The sequence below is a fragment of the Arachis ipaensis genome, chromosome B5, assembly GCF_059453495.1.
Source record: "Arachis ipaensis isolate K30076 ecotype BB chromosome B5, ASM5945349v1, whole genome shotgun sequence".
NCBI classification, from domain to species: Eukaryota; Viridiplantae; Streptophyta; class Magnoliopsida; order Fabales; family Fabaceae; genus Arachis; species Arachis ipaensis.
In genome coordinates, this window is record NC_142440.1 from 142,405,068 (window position 1) to 142,424,618 (window position 19,551).

The 19,551-nt window shown below is 32.5% G+C and overlaps 1 protein-coding gene across 2 annotated transcripts; it reads right to left on the reverse strand.

Annotated features, from left to right (window-relative positions):
- Nucleotides 1-290: 290 nt before the first annotated feature.
- On the reverse strand, nucleotides 291-9,188 carry LOC107644218 (putative serine/threonine-protein kinase SIS8). 2 transcript variants are annotated; one of them, XM_016348028.3, is made up of 13 exons: nucleotides 8,051-9,188; nucleotides 6,406-6,846; nucleotides 6,150-6,253; nucleotides 4,578-5,773; nucleotides 4,405-4,445; nucleotides 4,040-4,108; nucleotides 3,328-3,428; nucleotides 2,937-3,015; nucleotides 2,735-2,833; nucleotides 2,563-2,631; nucleotides 1,413-1,462; nucleotides 990-1,166; nucleotides 291-712 (listed from the first exon to the last, which is right to left on the reverse strand). In XM_016348028.3, the coding sequence occupies exons 1-13, from the start codon at nucleotides 8,552-8,554 to the stop codon at nucleotides 562-564; spliced, it is 3,081 nt and encodes a 1,026-aa protein (XP_016203514.1). In that variant the 5' UTR covers nucleotides 8,555-9,188; the 3' UTR covers nucleotides 291-561. The 2 variants fall into 2 exon arrangements, with proteins under 2 accessions (XP_016203514.1, XP_016203515.1); XM_016348029.3 differs by having other exon boundaries at nucleotides 6,406-6,865; nucleotides 8,051-8,191.
- Between the last annotated feature and the right edge of the window lie 10,363 nt (nucleotides 9,189-19,551).

Below are 19,551 nucleotides of genomic sequence, written 5' to 3' on the forward strand. Positions count from 1 at the left end.
ACAGCCGTTACTCAAGATACGAACAACCAATTATTCCAAATTGCATGTGCGATTGTGAATGCAGAGAGACAAAAAAAATTGGAGATTCTTTATTGAGGAATTATATATCGACATAGGAGACTATAATAAGAATGAATGAATTTTTATATCATTGCATGAATATCTTCTAATTATTTAATCTACTCTTCAATGTACGGACTAATACCAGCATTACAGCAGCAAACAATTTCCACCCACTATCAATGCTTCTTCCATTCAAGCTACAACTCCAACATCTCATAATTTAATAATTTATGCACATCAAAATTTAGAATTGATTATAACAAAATTACAAAAGAATTGTTTACAAACAAATGGTACAACCTGATAATGATTCCACTGCAGATTGCAAAGAACATTTTAAAAGAAAATGGAAAGAAAGAAACAAAAAAGGAAAGGAAAGGGACAAGACTGAAAAGAATCACAGGACTGAATGAGCAAAAATACTATACATCTTGTCTTCCCATCATTTACTTTATCAGCAAAAACGAACAAAGATATGGTTAGCTGTATAATTGTTTCCTATCCTGCCGAGTCTGCACCAACTCTTGATGACTGAGCCTTCTCATGCCTACCCGGTTTCGGCACTTGAGATTGAGAACCAATGATCGGCTTCTGCAACGGCTTCAGCGCTGCCATTATTTCAGCGAATGTAGGTCTTAACTTTGGATCTCTACAATACAAAAAGAGTATCATATAGTCACACCAAGCATCATGTGTATTTCATTCATGTAGCTTAAGTATTCTAAAAGTTCCTAAAGCTTAAACATTGCAAGGACATCGCTGTATATGCCAAACTATTTTCGACAAATCCCTATAGTCTAGAAGTTTTCGATTAAGTCCATATACTATTCAAATATTTTTCAACCAAGCCTTTCTAGATTAAAAATTGTGTAATCAAGTCTTTCTAGTTTAAAAATGATTCAAGAATGATGCAAGAGTACACTCACGTCTGCCAGCATTGCTTGATAATATCCGCGATGGCAGGATCCATATCATCTGGAATGTCAAGGCGGCGATGCTGGAAACCAACAGCACCCACAACTTGCATCGGATTCATTCCACCCCAGGGCTGTTGCAAAGTAGAGAGCTCCCATAATATGACTCCAAAGCTATACACATCGCACCTGGATATCCAATCACCACTTGGCATAGTCATAAATTGTGAAGGGCTTAAAAGGGTGGCAAAGCCAATGAGAAGATCGACGAGACAAGGAAGCCAAAGAACAATAGTTATATGTAATGAAAATTCAAATTTAATTTTCCCTATGCCAGATGATTCAGGTCAGAGAGGAAAACAGACTATGAAATTCTCCTCCAAAAGAAAAATAAAGAAAAACTTAATGATGAAAACTAAGGATAACCGAGCTTACTTTTCATTTGAAGGTTCATTTCTTAACACTTCAGGCGCCATCCACTCGGCCTGCAACATATTATGAAAAATGAATGTATTGCAATGCCAAACAAAGCCTTAGGAAAAAAACTAAATACATGCAGAATATCGGAGCTGATCACACATACGAAAGAGAGGAGATTGAGGTATAGATGAAACGCATGTAGCTACACTAAGGCCCCATTTGGTAATTATCAGAGAACAAACACAAAACACTAGAGGATACAGACCTATTTGAAAAGGAGACATACAGATATGCACAAAATTTGCACAATTATCTCTTTCTCCTGTCTTTATATGTTTTGTCCAAAAACTCTTACCAAACAATAACTTTAGTAAATTTAATTATAACAAGCAAAATTCAACAATTTCATGTTTAGGCCTCAACAAAATTAGAAAAGATTTGCTCATTTGTTACCAAAGAGGCAAAGACCATTCATCATAATAGAATGAGCTGGTAAAGTCTAGAGAAGAGTTACAAGAGTCAGTTATGAGAGAAATGTTGGCTGTTAGAACAGTGCCAGCTACGATAGGACAGCTGTAAGTTAGTTACAGCTATCATAACTAACTTAAGAATGAAGGGACTGTTCTGCCTTTTGTACTAGCTTGCACACCAAGCTACTCTTCTCTATATATAAGCACAGATTAGCGATAAGCTCACTAGTAATGCAGACCATACATTTCTTATCTCTCTCTCAATTCTCCTTTCTTTCTCTCTCCATGTTTTCTTCCTTCTCTCTCTATGTTTTCTTCCTTCTCTCGTTCTCTCAAACCTTATTCAATCGACATTTTCTTGGCCCATAGAACTAGTAATTGTATTAAAAATTGAAGATAGCATAAGCCGAGGCTGAAGATAGGTATTCATCATCACAAAAGGATTAATATAAAATGCCAAACATAATGAATATTTAAGTGGCAAGAAGCTCCTGCCTTTTCAAACTTTCTGTTAAAAGATAATAGCAAGTGTCTCCATTTGTGTATGTTTATATATCTTCAAAAGAATATAAAGCACAACGGAAATAAAAATATATAGCAAAATGAAAAACAAGAGCATCAAAGAACGAATAATTCAGAAGGCAGAGGGTATGACACAGTATTTGAGCTTAGAAATGAGGGTTATGACAGCTTACTGTTCCTGCAGTTGATCTGGAAGAAAGGAATGTACTGTGCTTCATTCTTGATAAGCCAAAATCACATACCTATTCGAAAGGAAAAAAAGGGTGAAAAAAAAAAATAAACCATATCTACAGGTAGCATTCAGCATGCTATCAAGAAAATTCAATCATGACAATTAGTTGGCACCTTCACAACCCAATTTTTATCAACAAGAAGATTTGGTGACTTCAAATCACGGTGTACAATCACTGGAGTGCAGTTGTGCAAATAGTTCATTCCTCGGGCCTGAAGATTCAAGAGATATATGTCACATCAACTGAATTTCACTGATTATGGCAATAATTTGCTTAATGAAACTACATTGCAAGAAAAGAAAACAGAATCTTACAGTATCGAGGGCCATCCTCAACCGCCTTCGCTCATCTAATTGATTGTTTGGTCGATGAATTAGTCTGTACAAACTTCCTCTGCATAGGAAATATACAGTTCAGAGTCATTAAAAGTAATCTTTCCAGAACAACATTAATCAAAATAATAAAAACTCCTGGAAAAGTGTTAAGCGTCCAATTAACCAAATAATAACTGAAATTTTCATCTTATTTTTGCTTATTAGTTCTCAATTGACATTTGAGCTATTAACAACATACATCACATATTTTAGATGTTCATTTAGAAGTAATCTTTTTGGCCTGCATGGCACTATTCCGTACCATATACTAAGATCTATTTGCAATCCACAGTCTCATATGAGTCTCAGGAAATAAGGAATCTCAAGTTACCTGGGAAGAAATTCAGTAACAATAGAAAGATTCGGAGGTCGAGTAACGGCTCCCATGAAGAGAACAACATTTGGATGCCTCAGTCTTTTCATTATTTGAACCTATGGCAACTTACATCATATGTTAAATATGCAGTAAAATCATATAAAAAATTCATGAAAATGCACAACTAGTTTTGGCATTCATAAAAGAATTAAACAAAATAATTTTTCGAATAAGTATAGTCAACTACATGAACTAAATAACTCTAATGTGCTAACCCTACTTCTTAGTCTCCATCTAATATATTCTTTCCATATATATATGTTCTCTTATATATACATTCATGCACCACTATATTCTCAAATTGCATTAGGAAATCTATTCATAGAGAGATGCACACAAGATGGAAGTATATAACAAAATAATAGAAGCTATAAAATGTTGGAGAAATAAAACAAGGATTACATCAAAGGGCTTTGAAATGGTCAATCTTCATCAAGAACTTCTAAAAAAATGCAATTCAACAGGAAAAAGTATTTAATCCAAATTTCAAATTAGCCTGGGACAAATACAATAACAATCTAAATAAAGTATTGCAGCTATCTGATATATCATTATGGAGCATAAAAATCACATCTGATAGTTGTAAATGTGTACTAAATGAAATCATTCATCAACAAAATAAACATGAGTAGAAACTACAAAAAGAGACACTGTACTGAAATATTACCTCACTTTTGAATTCTTCAAGTGATTCACCAGATATATCTTGATCAAGAAATCTTTTTACAGCAACTTCCTACAAACCAAAGCAGAGACCTGATGTAAATGTAAGAATTCAAAAACCTACAGCCTAACAGAAAAACACAACCAAAAAGAATGACAAGCATAAAAGGTAGTCAAATATTGATTACTTTTGTTAAGGGTAAAAGTGAAACTGAAGCCAAAAATTTCTTGGGCCTTGCTCAGTTAAGAAAAAAAATTACATTTTATAATTTGTTTGTTGAAAATACAGTTTGAATTGTAAGATAGATATGGAATGTATGCCTGAGTAGGAATAACACAATTAATTATGATCAAGAGTATAAAACTCACTGTTCCACGCCATTCACCACGGTATACCTCCCCATACGATCCTGAATGCAAAAAATGGGCCACCAAAATGTAAGTTTAGTCAACATATGTGAATTTATATCTATAAAATTATAAATAACACCATCTAACAAAAAAATGTAACCAAATCTTATAGAGCAAAGTACAGTTAATACCAAGTCCAATACGTTCACCCAGTGTGATTTCCTCCCACGGAATGTCATACTCAGCAACATCATCTAATGTAAAATCAGATTTTGTACTGTCATTGCTTACTATAGATCTATCAGATATTCTGTCACCTTCTGAATTTGCTCCTACCACAATATTCTCACCATCACCACTACCCTTTGGCTCATAACCAGTGCCATCCATGTCCCCATCACTTCGACTGCCTTGCTCATACTGTTTGCTGACAGCTGCAGTCGTTGCTACTACAGCTGCAGCAGTTGCAGTGGCTGCTGCAGCTACTGGAAGATCAATGTTCGAGTCAGTGTTTGACTTTGCTACAGCAGCTACCATAGAGGAAGCAACAACAGCAGCAGCTGCTGCTGCAGCCGCCGCAACTGGAACATTTTTCCCATATGTTACCTGGGATGGTGTATGTTGTACAGCTGCTAACTTCGGATCAAGAGGAAGGTTTATTCCTAAACCTTCTACAGGCTTAGAGTGCTCCGGCTGGCTGCTTGAACTTCCTTTCGGATGAACTCTGTGGTGAGGCAAAGTAGGACCGAGACTTTCATCAACCTGAGTCTCTTGTTGTCCACTTTCTGGTTTGTGTTCATCTTTTTCTTCAGTTGGGGAGCCTAACTCGTGATAAATTTCAGAAAATAAATTTGGAGGAGCAATGACACCACTTTCAAGTAAAACATCATGTAATTTTTGAGCTAAGTGAGGATTTTCCTTGGCAGCATCAATCATATATAATGAAACATCTTTGACTTTCATTCTGCGCACGGCAGGGGAACTAATCCCTTCAGTCCAAGAAGGAGATCTTGCATGTGCATATCGTTGATTCGGTCTATTTGGAGCTTCCCGCCCGGTGATCTTCTCAACATTATGGGGACTAGTTGATTCACTCAAGGGTCCTACTGAATCTTCAGTCCTCGTAGCAAGTCTGCTCATACCAGATTCTTTCCCTGAATGCAAAAAATGTTTAGATATATTGTTCCCTTTGTCCAACATGCCGAACTCTGATGTTTCCTCAGATGAACTTTCAACACCACTGTTCAATGATGCTACATGAGAGGAATCAAGGTTTCTTGATGAAGGAATTGCCACAAAAGAAGATTCAACATATTCAATGTGTGATCCAGTTGCATCGGATGGAATAAGTGTCCCGGGATCTGCCATCAGGTCAACAATGTACTCCCTGAAATATACACCACACACATATTATAGATACTAAACAAATCTTGCAACATTCACTTAAGAAAGACACCGAAATGAATCATATGATATTCGACTACCAGCACTTTAAAAAGATTAGTATTTGAAAATTTGAGAAAAAGCTATGACAGGAAATATAATCCAGTTGCAAAGACACTAGTATAATAAATTTTCTGTCCTTGAATGACATGCAGCCAACGAAGCATCAAGTCCTACCATTTCATGTGTAGTCTACTCGACTGAGTATCAAGGACCAAAACCTCGAAGAAGTTAATACCAATTCAAGAGGAGTATATCATAAAATTTCAACAGAGCAATTCTTCCTACTTAACAAATAGTAGAACTTCAATATCAGTTACCTTCCATCATCAATCTTGACAAAATTTATTGCTACATCGTCAGAGCCGGTATACTGCTGCCCTTTCACCAACCGGCATGGGATGCCCAAACTATCCGCTAGAACCTGCATTAACATAAAAAGCAGGATATTTTTATTACATGTACTGAAATTCAGGAAAGTGAAGTGGAATTCTCCAAAAGCAAACACAATGCACAATCTAAGTCCTATTAACTGAAATTCAAGCAACAACAAAAAAAAAATGGTGTGGTAAGTACCTTAAATAACAATGCACGATGCCTGGCCAATCCAATGGTTAGAGAACCGAGTGGCAAAACCATACTGCCAAGGGTTGCTTTCAGACTATAACTAAGACTCTTCCATGCTCTTGTCATGCTTTCTGGATCTCCAACTGGACCACCCATATAATCAGCCACTAACACCGCAAGCTTGCCCACTAAATTGCTATCTATAACTACTTCCATGCTGGGTCCCGTTGGCGTGATTGTCAACTCCAGGGCTCTTTCCTCGAGTTTCAACAAATTAGAATCAGCAGCCCTGTTGACCAAGACAGCTTCCCATGTGACACTACCTGAGGCCAGTGTTCCTTGCAGATCGACAAGCGAAGGCATTCTATAAGAGGTTGACTCGGTTAAAATCCCATAGAGATCATAGAAACCATCCAAGATCTTGTCATCATAACCAAGAGCATTGTAATTCTGTGAAGCACGGATAAATCTACGATATGAGATAAGTTAGAAAATAATTATGTAGGACAAAATTATAGTGAAGTAGACCAAGTGACATAGGAATAGTTCGTTCAATATCAAGACCATCAAAAAAATGGATCATCTAAAGCAATAGCCCTCTAAATGAGTCCTAATCCCTCTAATGTGTAGAACCAAAAAACTGAAACTAAAACAAATGTATTTCTATGAAGGGGAAAATCACATGCAAAAGTATATAACCAAAGATCTTACAACAAGGCTCCCACACTATTTCAAATGTAAAGTCTCATCTCTGAGGAAACCAGCCCAACAAAGTATAGAATATACTAGGCTAGCCATAATGCCATATCATGAGCCAATAATTTTTGTGTGACAAATGATGGAAAATTAGACAGTAAACAAGGTAAACTTAGAAGGCCTTTTGAACAAAGGTTAAAACAAAATAGAAAACAGAAAAGCCGTTCTTGATGCAGAACTGTATTTGACCAAAACTTAAATATACCTTAACTCTAAGAGGATAGTTTCCACTTTCTTCTTATCAAGGTGCCAACCAATTTTTTATATTCTGAACTCCCAATTAATGTCTAGGAAGTAAATCAGATTCATAAAATGCTGAAACTGAATAATATTGGAATTTTCAACCCAAACAGCATAGTTTAGAATGCTATTAATGTATTTACCAATGAAGATTCTATATGGCTACCAGATATCATGATTTGCTATCCCTGTCATTACACATGGGTGAGAGGAAGGTTAAAGGTAAAACACATTATTTTTTTTGTTAATTATTCTTTATTCTAAGGAGGGTCTCTTCTCCTCCAATCTCTTTCTAATCTTCTTATTAACAAAATTCTTCTTTTATCTCAAAAAACATGAATTAGGGCAAAACAAGATTTAACTATTTAAGCACATTCCTTGATCATTAGTTCCATTCTTTTTTTTCATTCCTGGGTCCTCCTTTTTTTATCCTAAGGTAGATTTATACCCTCCATGCTTATGCAAATGAAGCACCATTTCCTCATCAAAAATTCTTCACACAATTCCATGGAAGTCTTATACTTCTCTAAGAACAATGCAATAATCAATCTTATGTCTTCCAAAATCTTCTCTTCCAGCAGCAGCAGTGGCTTAACAAACAAGAATGTGACTTCAACCTAAAGTCAATGTTCTTAAAAGGTGAATCAGAGTGACTTACCCAGTATCGGTAGGCCACGACTTCAGCCGGCGTATTATCAGGATCACAAGACCCTAAACTGATCTGCTTAACAGCTTCAATCTGCACAGCCTCAGGATCCTCCTTTGCACTTAGCTCCAGAGCCAATTGTATCTGATACTCCTCCTCCACTTCTGGATCCCTGGAGTTACTAGACTCCGAATCGCGCCCAGCTGAGGCCGAAACAACCTCTAAACCGGCACTACTCGCTGTATCAGATTGCTCCATTCTCTCCCCTCCTGCTTGGTTTGAAGATGGAGGACTAGGACTCTGCCTATTAGCAACAGAATGCAACCAATTGGAGAGGCCAGAGAAGGGTTTATGCTCAGAACTTTGAGGGGACCGAGATTCCAAAAGCTTATTATTCTTAGAGGATGAAGATGTTCCACCACTGGACTTCTTGTTGTTGCTGTTGCCTTTAGATGATGAAGAAGAAGAGGAACCTTGTTCATTCATGATATGAAGCTTCTTCAGAATATTCTTCATATCTTTCCACTGAGCTATTATAGTTCTGAATGCTAGAGAATTGGAAACATCTCCATAATGATCTTCGACCAAGCATCAAATCCAAAATCTTATTTCTCAAAGAAGGGTAGCCAAATAACTATGCAAAGAAGCTTCTTTTCTTCTTTTTTTTTTTTTTATGGTTTTGCAAAAAAGCTCTTAAACACAGATACAAAACAACATCAAAATCCAAAGAGCAATATTCAGGGTTTCTTTCTCCAAGCAATACCCTTTTGAACCTTTTTTGGTTTTTCTAATCAAAGAGGGGGATTCTGGATTCAGATTCTTGTATTGAAATGGAGCAGTTCCCTTTGCACCAGACAAGAACAATGGATAGATGCTAAATGTTGAAGACAACAACAGAGAAATATCCAAAGCTAGCAGCATGTGCAGCCTCAAACTACACCAACTTCAGTTGTTGTTGTGCACCACCACCACCACCTTTATAAAAAGAAAAATAAAAAAGAAAAAGAAATAAGAAGAATCAGTGAGCACACCCCAGATTGAGAAAGAAATGAGCTTTTCTAAGCAGAACGGAAAACTAGTAGGAACATGCTATGAGTGTAGAAGAGAGCATTAAAGGTTCATTCATCAGTAGAACAGGCTAAGACAGCACAGAGAGAGAGAGAGAGAGAGTAGCAACCAAGTGGGGGGAGTAAGGGGGGGGACCACAATTGATGGGAAATATTTAAAAAGATTTATAATTATTTATTATTATTTTTATTTTAATTTGTAAAGTCTAAAAATATATAAAAAGAAAAGAATAAAAAATTGGATAAATATTCTTTAAAAATACTATTTGATCATTTGATAGTCCCACTTGAGCCTATAGGAGCAGTAAGCACTAAGCACAGCGTGCTGAAGGTCCCAAGAAAAAAAATTATTAAAAAAATAACTAACATGCATATTAAGAATATATATTATAATTATTTATTAAATTTTTTTAAAAGATATGTATATAATTAAAATTTTATATACTTATTAAAATAAAAATTTAAAATTTCTATGAATAATAATTTTAATACATTAATTAAAAAAAAAAGAAAAAGAAAAAGGTGAACTTGGTGGGAAACACAACGGCCAATTAAAACCAACTTGGTACTCTTATTTTTCTTCTCAGCCTCTTGTTTGTTTTTAACTTATTATTATTATTATTATTATTATTATTATTATTGCGGGGGGTGATGAGAAAGAACCAAAAAATGGGTGTGAAATTGAATGACTTTGAAGTTTGAATACTTGTATACAGTTAAAAAAAATCTCCCATGGAAGAATTAATTGAACGAGTAATAATGTTAGGAATAAAGAAAGGAAAAGAGAAGGGAAAAAAACCACAAAATGTTCTGCTAACTAGTGATAGAAAAATTAACTTTGAAAAGCTGAAATTCTTTTTTATATAAAAAATATATAAATAAATTAAAAAAAAAAGAAAAAAAAAAAAGAAGAAATCCTTTGGCTATCTGAAGCAAAAACCTGATATTTGTACTTTTGTGTGTGCATGATAAATGCCACTTTTTTCCAAGTATAGGACAAACTCTGATGAAGTGGAAGTGGCAAATAAACTCATCACTTTCATGATTATTAAGCTTGTTCCAACTAAGCTCATAAGTACTTTTTATTTGGTGCTTTTGCTGATGCATAGTCATTAGTATTTTTTTATTGTTTTGTTTATAATTATTATTATTAGTGAGTTCAATCCAACACAAACTCCATTTGGTTAAGTAAATCAGTAACTAAATTGTCATTCTGACTGTAAATTTAATCAAAGAGATATTTCTTTTAAAGAGAAGTGTCTAAATTGATTGGCTACCTATTTTCTAATGTGGCCGGTGAAGGTAGATCCCTTTTCTTTAGGAGGTTCAACAATTACTTTTTTATGCATTTATTTATTTAGAATAACAATAGTTTCCATGAATAAAAACACTTTCATGCTATAAAAATACTAACTATATTTCTACAATATGTAAATTTGAGAAATAATTAAATATTATATTAATTAAATTATTATTTAATATAAAATTAAATATAAAACAAACACTTTGATGATATTATGCATTACTATTGACTATTAAAATTTTTAAATTTTAACTCTTATATTATATTAGAGGACTATATTTTATAATAATTTTTTAACATAAAAAATTTTAATAATGATTTTTTATATGCTAAAGAGTTAAAGGATCATTTTTAAAAATTATTTATTATTCTATTTTAAATTCATAAATTTGTAAAAATGTAATTTTTTGGAACTTGAACTAAAATATAAAATTTAAATTTCTATTCTTATTTGTTTTGATTTTTTAATATTTTATTTAAATTTAAAAAAATATTTTTTATTAACATTTATATTTTAAAGTTAATGAAAAATAAATAAACATAATCTGCACAAATACACAAATAATAAATCGAATCAAGCTGTGGTTATCCTATATAAATATTAAATTGAATTAAATTAATTCGATTTACTACTTGTATAGTATGTACATAGTAAATTAAATCAATTTAATTTGATTTACATGTAAATAGCATAAATTGAATTAATTTACTTCGATTTATATAAAAATGTTTAGAATATGACATATAACCTATTTTAATTTAGGATATTAATCTAATTTTGAGCTAAAATTATTTTACTTGTGTAATTGACCCTAAAAATAAGAAATAAAATATGTTTTGGTTTAGGGGTTTTTTGTTTATTTAAATAAAACAAATTATTTTATATTTTATATCATTATAAAAAAATTATATTTATGCGTATTATCTCTTAATTTTGTATTCATTGTCTGCGAAAGTTTAAGATTAATTTTTTTTATAATGGTATAAAATAGAAAATATTTTTTTATTTAAATAAATAACAAAGCCGTTTGTTTAGAGGTATAAAGTTTCGAATTTAGAAGGCTATCGAATAAGGGATTCCATTTCCAATAATGGGTGCTATAGCTATTACCTAGAGTAACAGTTCTATTTCGATCAATCAAAAGGTACACAAATAATAAATCTCGAAAGTTGAACCGGAATCTCTGACTTCTAATTAAATATGTTGAATTATTAAACTAACAGAAGTTTTTTTTGTAAACTATATTTTTTTTTTTAAAGTTTGACAAAAATTTTTAAAAAATGGTTAAGTTTTATTTTGTTTTAATGTTGTTTTAAAAATTTTTTATTTGTATTAAATATATCTTTGATGACTAAATTTTTAAAAAATTTAAGATTATCTAACAATAATGCATGAAAATTATGTTTAATTTGCTTGTGTTGAGAGGTTGTTCTTATGTATTGTTGTTGGATCGGTTTTAAATTTTTTGAAAAATTAGACGTCATGGATATATTTGATGCAAATAAAAAATTTTTAGGTCAAAATTAAAACAAAATAAAACTTATGAGTATTTTTAAAATTTTTGTCAAATTTATACTTTGCCCTTATTTTTTATATGGTGGTGTTGTTGCTCAATATTAGGGAGGGAAGTGTTTTATTGTAATATGGATATCACGTTCAACACACAGGAAGTGGAATGACAAGATCCGTCAGAAGCATGACAGTTCTCCGGCAACACACGGAAAGCGTGGTGAGGTAGTAAACAATGACGGATGGCAGTGCCCCTAGAGTTTGCGAAGCGTTGCAAGTTTTTGCGTGTTTTCGAGGAAGACTGCAACAACACGGGAAGACGTGTTATAGGCAGTCTGCATGCAGGGGATAGCCCCCTCCCATTCTGATAACCAGTGATAAAGCAAGTTCTATAAATTGAGCTGCCTTGTGACCTATTTCATGCATGATAGTGAGGCTGCTTCTGTGTTAGTGTTAGTAGAAGAAAAGAAAAAAATGTGAAAAAATACTCTCACTGAGAAAGAAGAAGAAGAAGCTAAGAGAGTGTTAGTGTTAGCAGTATGTTGGTAATAGTAGTGTGAGTAGTGTGTCAAAAGAAAAAAAAATTATTAATTTGTAATGATAAAAAATTGTACATAATTATACGACACCCAAAAATCGTATTATCAATTATTTGGATCATTCAATATATGTAAATTGATAAATTTTATTTTTTTATGTATTTAATTTTTTTAAATTTTTGTTATTATTAGTGTCATATAAAAATATAGTATTATTATTTTTTTGTATTTTATGAATATTTTTGAATAAATTTTTTATTTGTCTAATATAATTATATTTTATTTTATATAAATGTGAATATATATTTTTTAAAAATTTTTTTATTATAATGGGATTATTTTTCTATACATTTAATAAATAATTTAAATATTAATAAATAAATATTATAATAAATATGTGAATATTTATAAAATATATTATTATTTAATATTGTAAAAATAAATATTTTAATAAATAAATATTAGCGAAATATTTTATTTAATTTCAAAAATAAAAATAATTTATATTATTTATTTATAATATTTAAAGAAATAAATACTTTTTAATTATGATTAGAGATAACTATATTTATATGGATGTTAATTAGCATTATAAATAAATATTTATTTGTAACAAGTATTATTTATTTAAACTAATAAATATATTTTTGTTGAACCAGCCTAACAGAATTAGAAGGTTCGTAAATTAGATCGGCTACAGACGTAAAATTTGATGGTCAAAAATTATTTATGCTCAATGGGATTTTACCAAGTTTTTAGGATTGGGATGATAAGAGAATTTTACTCCTTATTAGCTGCTCTGGTGGAAAGGTGGAGGCTAGAATCTCACACCTTTGTATTGCCGGTGGGTGAGGTTACTGTAACACTGAAAGATGTTGCTCATATATTTGGCTTACCCATTAATGGAGAGTCTGTGAGCGAATGGACAGATAGTAGTAGCGACTTCCTACAGAGCCAGAGCATCGCGATATCGATCGCGAACAGGTTGTCAGTAACTCTTCTAAATCTTATAAAAAGCTGGGTTGGGTTCGGCGTATCAGAGATGCAGAGCCATTGGACACTGGGGAGTCTATCAAACCGGCGCACAACTATATTCCCAGCCTGTTGCATATTTGCTTCTATCCGCTGTTGTGTAAATACGGAGTAAGTAAATCTAGCACGCTTGCGTTCGTGACTCTCGGCACTCTTCCGCGTAAAAGGTTCATTTAACCGATATATTGCTTGGACGAGTGCCAACACAGGTAAGTTTTGGGCACCCTTCAACACTGAATTAATGCACTCTACAAGGTTCGTCGTTATATGGCCCCATCGATGTCCATCGTCGAATGTCAATACCTAGTGTCTATGTCCAATGGCATCACACCACCTGGCATATGCCTCACCTTGCTCTTCCAACCTCTTATAGTTGATGCTGTACTCCTCCACCGTCCTTGAATACCCTATATTGACAACAAATTTTTGCAAGTGCGGGACTTTGAATGCCCTTAAGAAGTTGCTACCGATGTGCCTTATACAAAACATCCACCATGCTCTTGGAGGTTGTCAGTCACCTCCGAAACAATTTACTATTGTCCAGATTGACCCATGTCGGTCTGAGATCATACCCACACTATCTTTTCTAACAATATGCATTCGCAGATTTCTGAGAAAGAAGTGTCACGCATCAGCTGTCTCCCCCTCCACCAAGGCAAAAGCGATAGGCATAATGTTCTGGTTCCTATCTTGTGCAATAGCAACCAGAATTGTACCTTTATATTTTTCGTATAGGAGTGTGTCGTCAACCTAAACTAGAGGCTTGCAATGCCTGAACACCCTAAGCATGGATTGAAACTCCAAAATACGCGGTGAAGTATTCTGACACCGTCCACCTCCTCACTCTCATTGTACAGTGGTCGTATTTCTATTTGGACAATTGAACCAGGCATCTTCTGAACCATGATTGAGAGCCACATTGGCAATGTTTTGTAAGAATCCTCCCAACTACCGAAAACTTCGGATATGGACTTCTGCTTTGCCAACCAAGCCTTTCGATAACTGATGGTATAGTTGAACATTGACTGGACTTTTGCTATTATAAATTTCACCTTGATGGACGGGTCGGTCTCGACTAATGGCCTTATAGTCTCAGCAACTGTATCTGAGTCCAACTTGGAATGATCATGTGAAATTGTTCCCATTGTGCACGTGTGCCTACCGTTGTATCTGCGTATCTCCCAACAACCTTTTTTTCTGTACCAAACTGGCTTGGATAAGCCAATCGCACCCACGCTCATACGTCTTGCATTTTTCACAGAACGTCTGTGGCTCAAACTCATACACATTGTAGTCAACTCCTTTAGAGATAGTGTAACTTCTAATTGCTATGACGACTGACTTTCTAGAACTATATTCCATTCCAATCCTGAACTCTCCGTCCTCAAGATCAACAACGCCTACAAAAAGCATAAATCATCATTCGTTAATGAATCCAAAATATAAATTAACAAAAACATATTATTCACTCATCACGTACCTATGTTTTCATATTCCGAAAATTCCGGTGCATGCATGGCGTCAAGATCCAAATTACGCATAAAAGGTAGAACGTTCATCGGTTGATTAACTGAGGGATGAACCACTACATTCTCCGCTGCTGCCTCAACTCCCACATCACCATCATCGTCTTCGTCGTCAGCTTCATAAGTGGCTTCGAAGTCCTCTTTCTTTGTCACTATTCATTCCTTCATACACTACAGCTCTATCATCCTCTATATCTAAATCATTTTAAATTACATTTGCCTCTACGTTTTCAAACTCAACATACAGCTCGCATCTGACTCTGTTGGTGAATTTGGAACATTTCTACATACTCGCTTCGTCAATGATCAGCATAATATCAAACTATATTAGACCACCAAAAATATAACCAGATTTTGGTACAAAATACTGCTCACTCTCTTCAACATACCATTCTCCATGCTTTGGCAGAGACCGTTCTAAAGCTCCATGAACGTCATGGTACATGGAACCACAAACGAAAATGGATTCTGATACACAAACTTCACTCCCTCATGAGTATTCTGTATAATCTCACCGTTGTGATACACTACCAAGTTTGCGGTAAAACATTCTTCTTCGCAATAAAAATGGTACCGAACTTTGCCTTATATAGAGGGGAGCACTCATCATCAACCAACCAGATTGAGACACGTGGCAACACGCCCCCACGTGCTGACTCAGTACGCCCTCCGCGTGTTGTTTCATCAGCCAATGAGAGGAAGCCACGTGTAACACACCCCCACGTGCTGCAGTCCCAAGCAACCAGCCTTCACCATGTGGCAATCACGCCCCCACGTGCTGCATGCAACACGTCCTCCGCGTGTTGCAGCCTCCATCTGACAGGTTCACCAACTTATAAATGCACTCACTGCATCCATTTTCAACTAAAACACCAATAATCAATTCATTACTAAATTTTTTACCCTTAAACTAACACTTTAATTTTGAAATAGGGATGAGATTAATATAATACAATTTTATTGGAAAATAGGGTATTTTATGCTGACCTAATGACAAAAATAAATAAATTGAATGATTCGATTTATGTTGTTTCTTCACGTGTCGTGCATTTGATTTGTGTTTTTCTTTCGCGTATCGCGCATACAACTCTCCTAACTCTATCTGATATATTTATATATATATATATCTCTTTTGCATATACTTTTTACTCACAATAAAAAATTCTACATATTTTTTTTCTTCTGTATTTTTTAAATTCATATTCTTCCATTCAAGTGTTCATCCAACAGGAGTAAAAAAAATTAATAATGTCTAAAAAATTCAAAATAAAAGAGATTAATCGTCTTAAACTTCACACTGTTAATTATTTTTGTTATTTTAATTTTATAAATTATTATTATTAAATTTTTTTATTTAATAAAAATAATAGTAACAATGTTAGAGATTAAATAATATTTAACATCATTAACAATGTAATTTATAAAATTGTTAAAGTTGTATTCCTTTATATAGTTAATAAATGTTACTAAGAATTCTCAAATGAGAGTGTGAATGGAATAAAGATATCTAATAGATTCTCATATACAAATTTTACTCTTTCTAATGTTTGTAATAAAATCTAATCATAATAATATATTTTTAACATATTTTTTCATCCATTTTTTACTCACATTAAAAATACTCAACCTCAATATTAATTTTCGACACAAAGAAAAAAAGTATGAAGATAATTTTTTAATAAGAGTTGAAAGACGAAGAAAAAGAAGAAAATTCTGTTAAGTAGAGTGAAAAAGACATATAGAATATATATAACCAAATAAATTGGACAGTCTAATTTGTGTTTTTCTTGAAATAAAAAAAATTTAAATCGGACCTACCAAATTAATGTTCCAGAATTTTTTAAACGTTTTTGCGCCAAACAAATCGAATCGTCTAATTTATTTCTATTTTCTGCAATAAAAAATCAGACAATAATTATTTTTTGTGAATTTAAAAGAAGAGCCGTCATAAGAGTACATAATACTCGTCACCTTTATATCATAACATAATACACACATAATTTTTATATCCAAAAGAGTGAACCTTAAACTAAGATACAAAACAAAATGACATAATATAATATAAAATTACATTAGGAGTATATAAAAAATTAATTATTAAATTAAAAATATATAAAAAATTAAATATTATATATAATAATTAATTTAATAATTAATTTTTTATATACATAAAATATTTTTTAATAATATAATACTATTTCAAAAAATAAACAAGGTCCATTTTTGTACATTATTTGACCTGGATCATTATTGATTGGATTTGTCCTTACGCCTTAGATAGAGATTTGGTGAGAAAAGAGAGAAAAGGAAGGATGATAAAGGCTCGTTTTGAAAAATTTTAAAAGTTATTTTTTTGAGTTTTTAATTTATAAAAAATAGTAGTGTTAATGTTTGGTGTAATTTTTAAAAATTAAATTATAATTTTTTAAAAAGTTATTTAAGTATTTATAAAAATTTAAAAAAATAATTTTTTTCGTATTAAAATTTTTTATTACATTTTTTTAAAAATAAGTATTTTTAAAATTAAAAAATTAAATATAAAATAATTTATTTATAAATTATTTTTAATATAAATATTTATTGTTTAAACTAATTTTTTTAAAAAATTTAATTAAATTATTTACTCAGTACTTAAAAAGAATTCAATTCAAAATTTCAAACAACGGTAAAAACTTGGCTATTTTTTTCGATATGGCAGCAGCGTGTTGTGCGTGAATGTGGAGAATATAGGTGCTAGATATGGATGTGGGACAGTTTGTCTTGAAACAGTAAAAAAAATCGGACTATCCAATTTTTTTGTTAAAAAAAAATTTGCCTTTTAATCAGACAGTCCAAATTGTGTGGAAGAGAGAATTTAAATTTTGGTTAAATTAATCGGACAGTCCAATTTGTACATTTTAAATTTTTTTAATTATTTAAACACAAATCGGAGGGTCCAATTTTTGTATAAAAAATCGGACGATTTATTTTTAACATCACAATTACGTAAAATACTCATACATTCCATAACTACGTCCTACATTATTTTTCTCTCCATATCTATAAAAAAATGTGTAAAAGCATAGACCAAAAAAAAAAAGCTCCACCGTAGAGGCGCAAAGGACAACAAAACGTGCACTAATTAAAGAAACAAAAATATTTTAAAAAAATAAATCTAAAACAGTCTAAGTTATTCTATTTTATATTATTATTATTAAAATAATTGATTAATAAATTTATAATTATGAATATTATTTATTATATATATAATTATAAATATTAAATTAAATAATTTTAAATTTATTTTTTTTACATTACCATTGAAGAGAGAGCTAAAAAATTAATAATAATTTTAGTTGGAGAGGGAAGAAAAATGCATGGAGGCAGATGTAAGCGTACCTGTTTGGATGCTATTAATATGTAAGATAATTTTTTTTTCCCAATTTTGTTTTATTAAGTTTGATAATTTTTTTAATAAAACTAAAGTGTTAGAAAAAAATTAATAAGAAAAAGATACGGTATTTAGAAGTTGGAATTTTTATCTGCACATTTTTTACTTTTAAAAAATATTTTAACATAATTGATAGACAAAAATTTGCTTTTATATTTTTGTATCAAACATTAGTGTTTTTAAATAAGTACTTCTAAAATAAAATAGTCATTAACTTACTTTTTTTAATGATCTTTCTAAAAGAATATAATATCACTTAAAAAATTGTTTTTAACAACTCATCCAAAAATTAAAAGTATTAAAGTAATAGCATTTTTTTTAGATATCTAGAAATAAATATTAGGGCAAGTTACTTAAATAAATAGATTAGAGAAAAAATTTACCTGAATGTGCAAAACTGGTTCTTGTTACCTGCATGTGCAAAATGCCATTTCTATGTAAACCGTGGCAACCCACCACGGTTTCAGAACGTACGTAAACCGTGGAGACCCACAGCGAATTATGATTGAAAAAATTAGAGTGTAAACCGTGGTAGGTCACCACGGTTTACTAAGGAGAAATTGCGTGCATAAACCGTGGGGAGTCACCACGGTTTATGAAGAAATCCTTTTGCACATAAAACCCTGTGAGTCACCACGGTTTATGTTGACAGGAAGTCTATATATATGTTGGTGATTCAAGCTCCATAAGAGATCATTCTCACAATGGCTAGTGAGGAAGAGAGTTTTCTTGCCCTAGTGCATTGCTCTGGGAAAATAAAAAAAAGCAAAAGCAAAGGTGTGAAGTTTACCGACAGAGAACCACTAAGTGTTTTTATCAGGTCGTCGATGACTTTGTCAGATCTGAAGAACAACATCTTGGAGAAGCTTGGCGTGTTGGGTAGCAAGTGGGTGAAGAAACTATTCTACAAGATTCCCATGGCGGTTGTATCGACCGGTGTTCAGTATGAAACCTTTGCGGTTAAGGCTGATGAAGATATTAGGGTTCTGTTCTACTGTGTACGGAGTTTTCCGGAGATCAGAATCCATGAGTTGTTCGCGAAGTTGGAGGTTGGTGTCGATAGTTCTGGGACATCCGCGCCAGTTCCCTGCCCAGCTGCCGCGGGT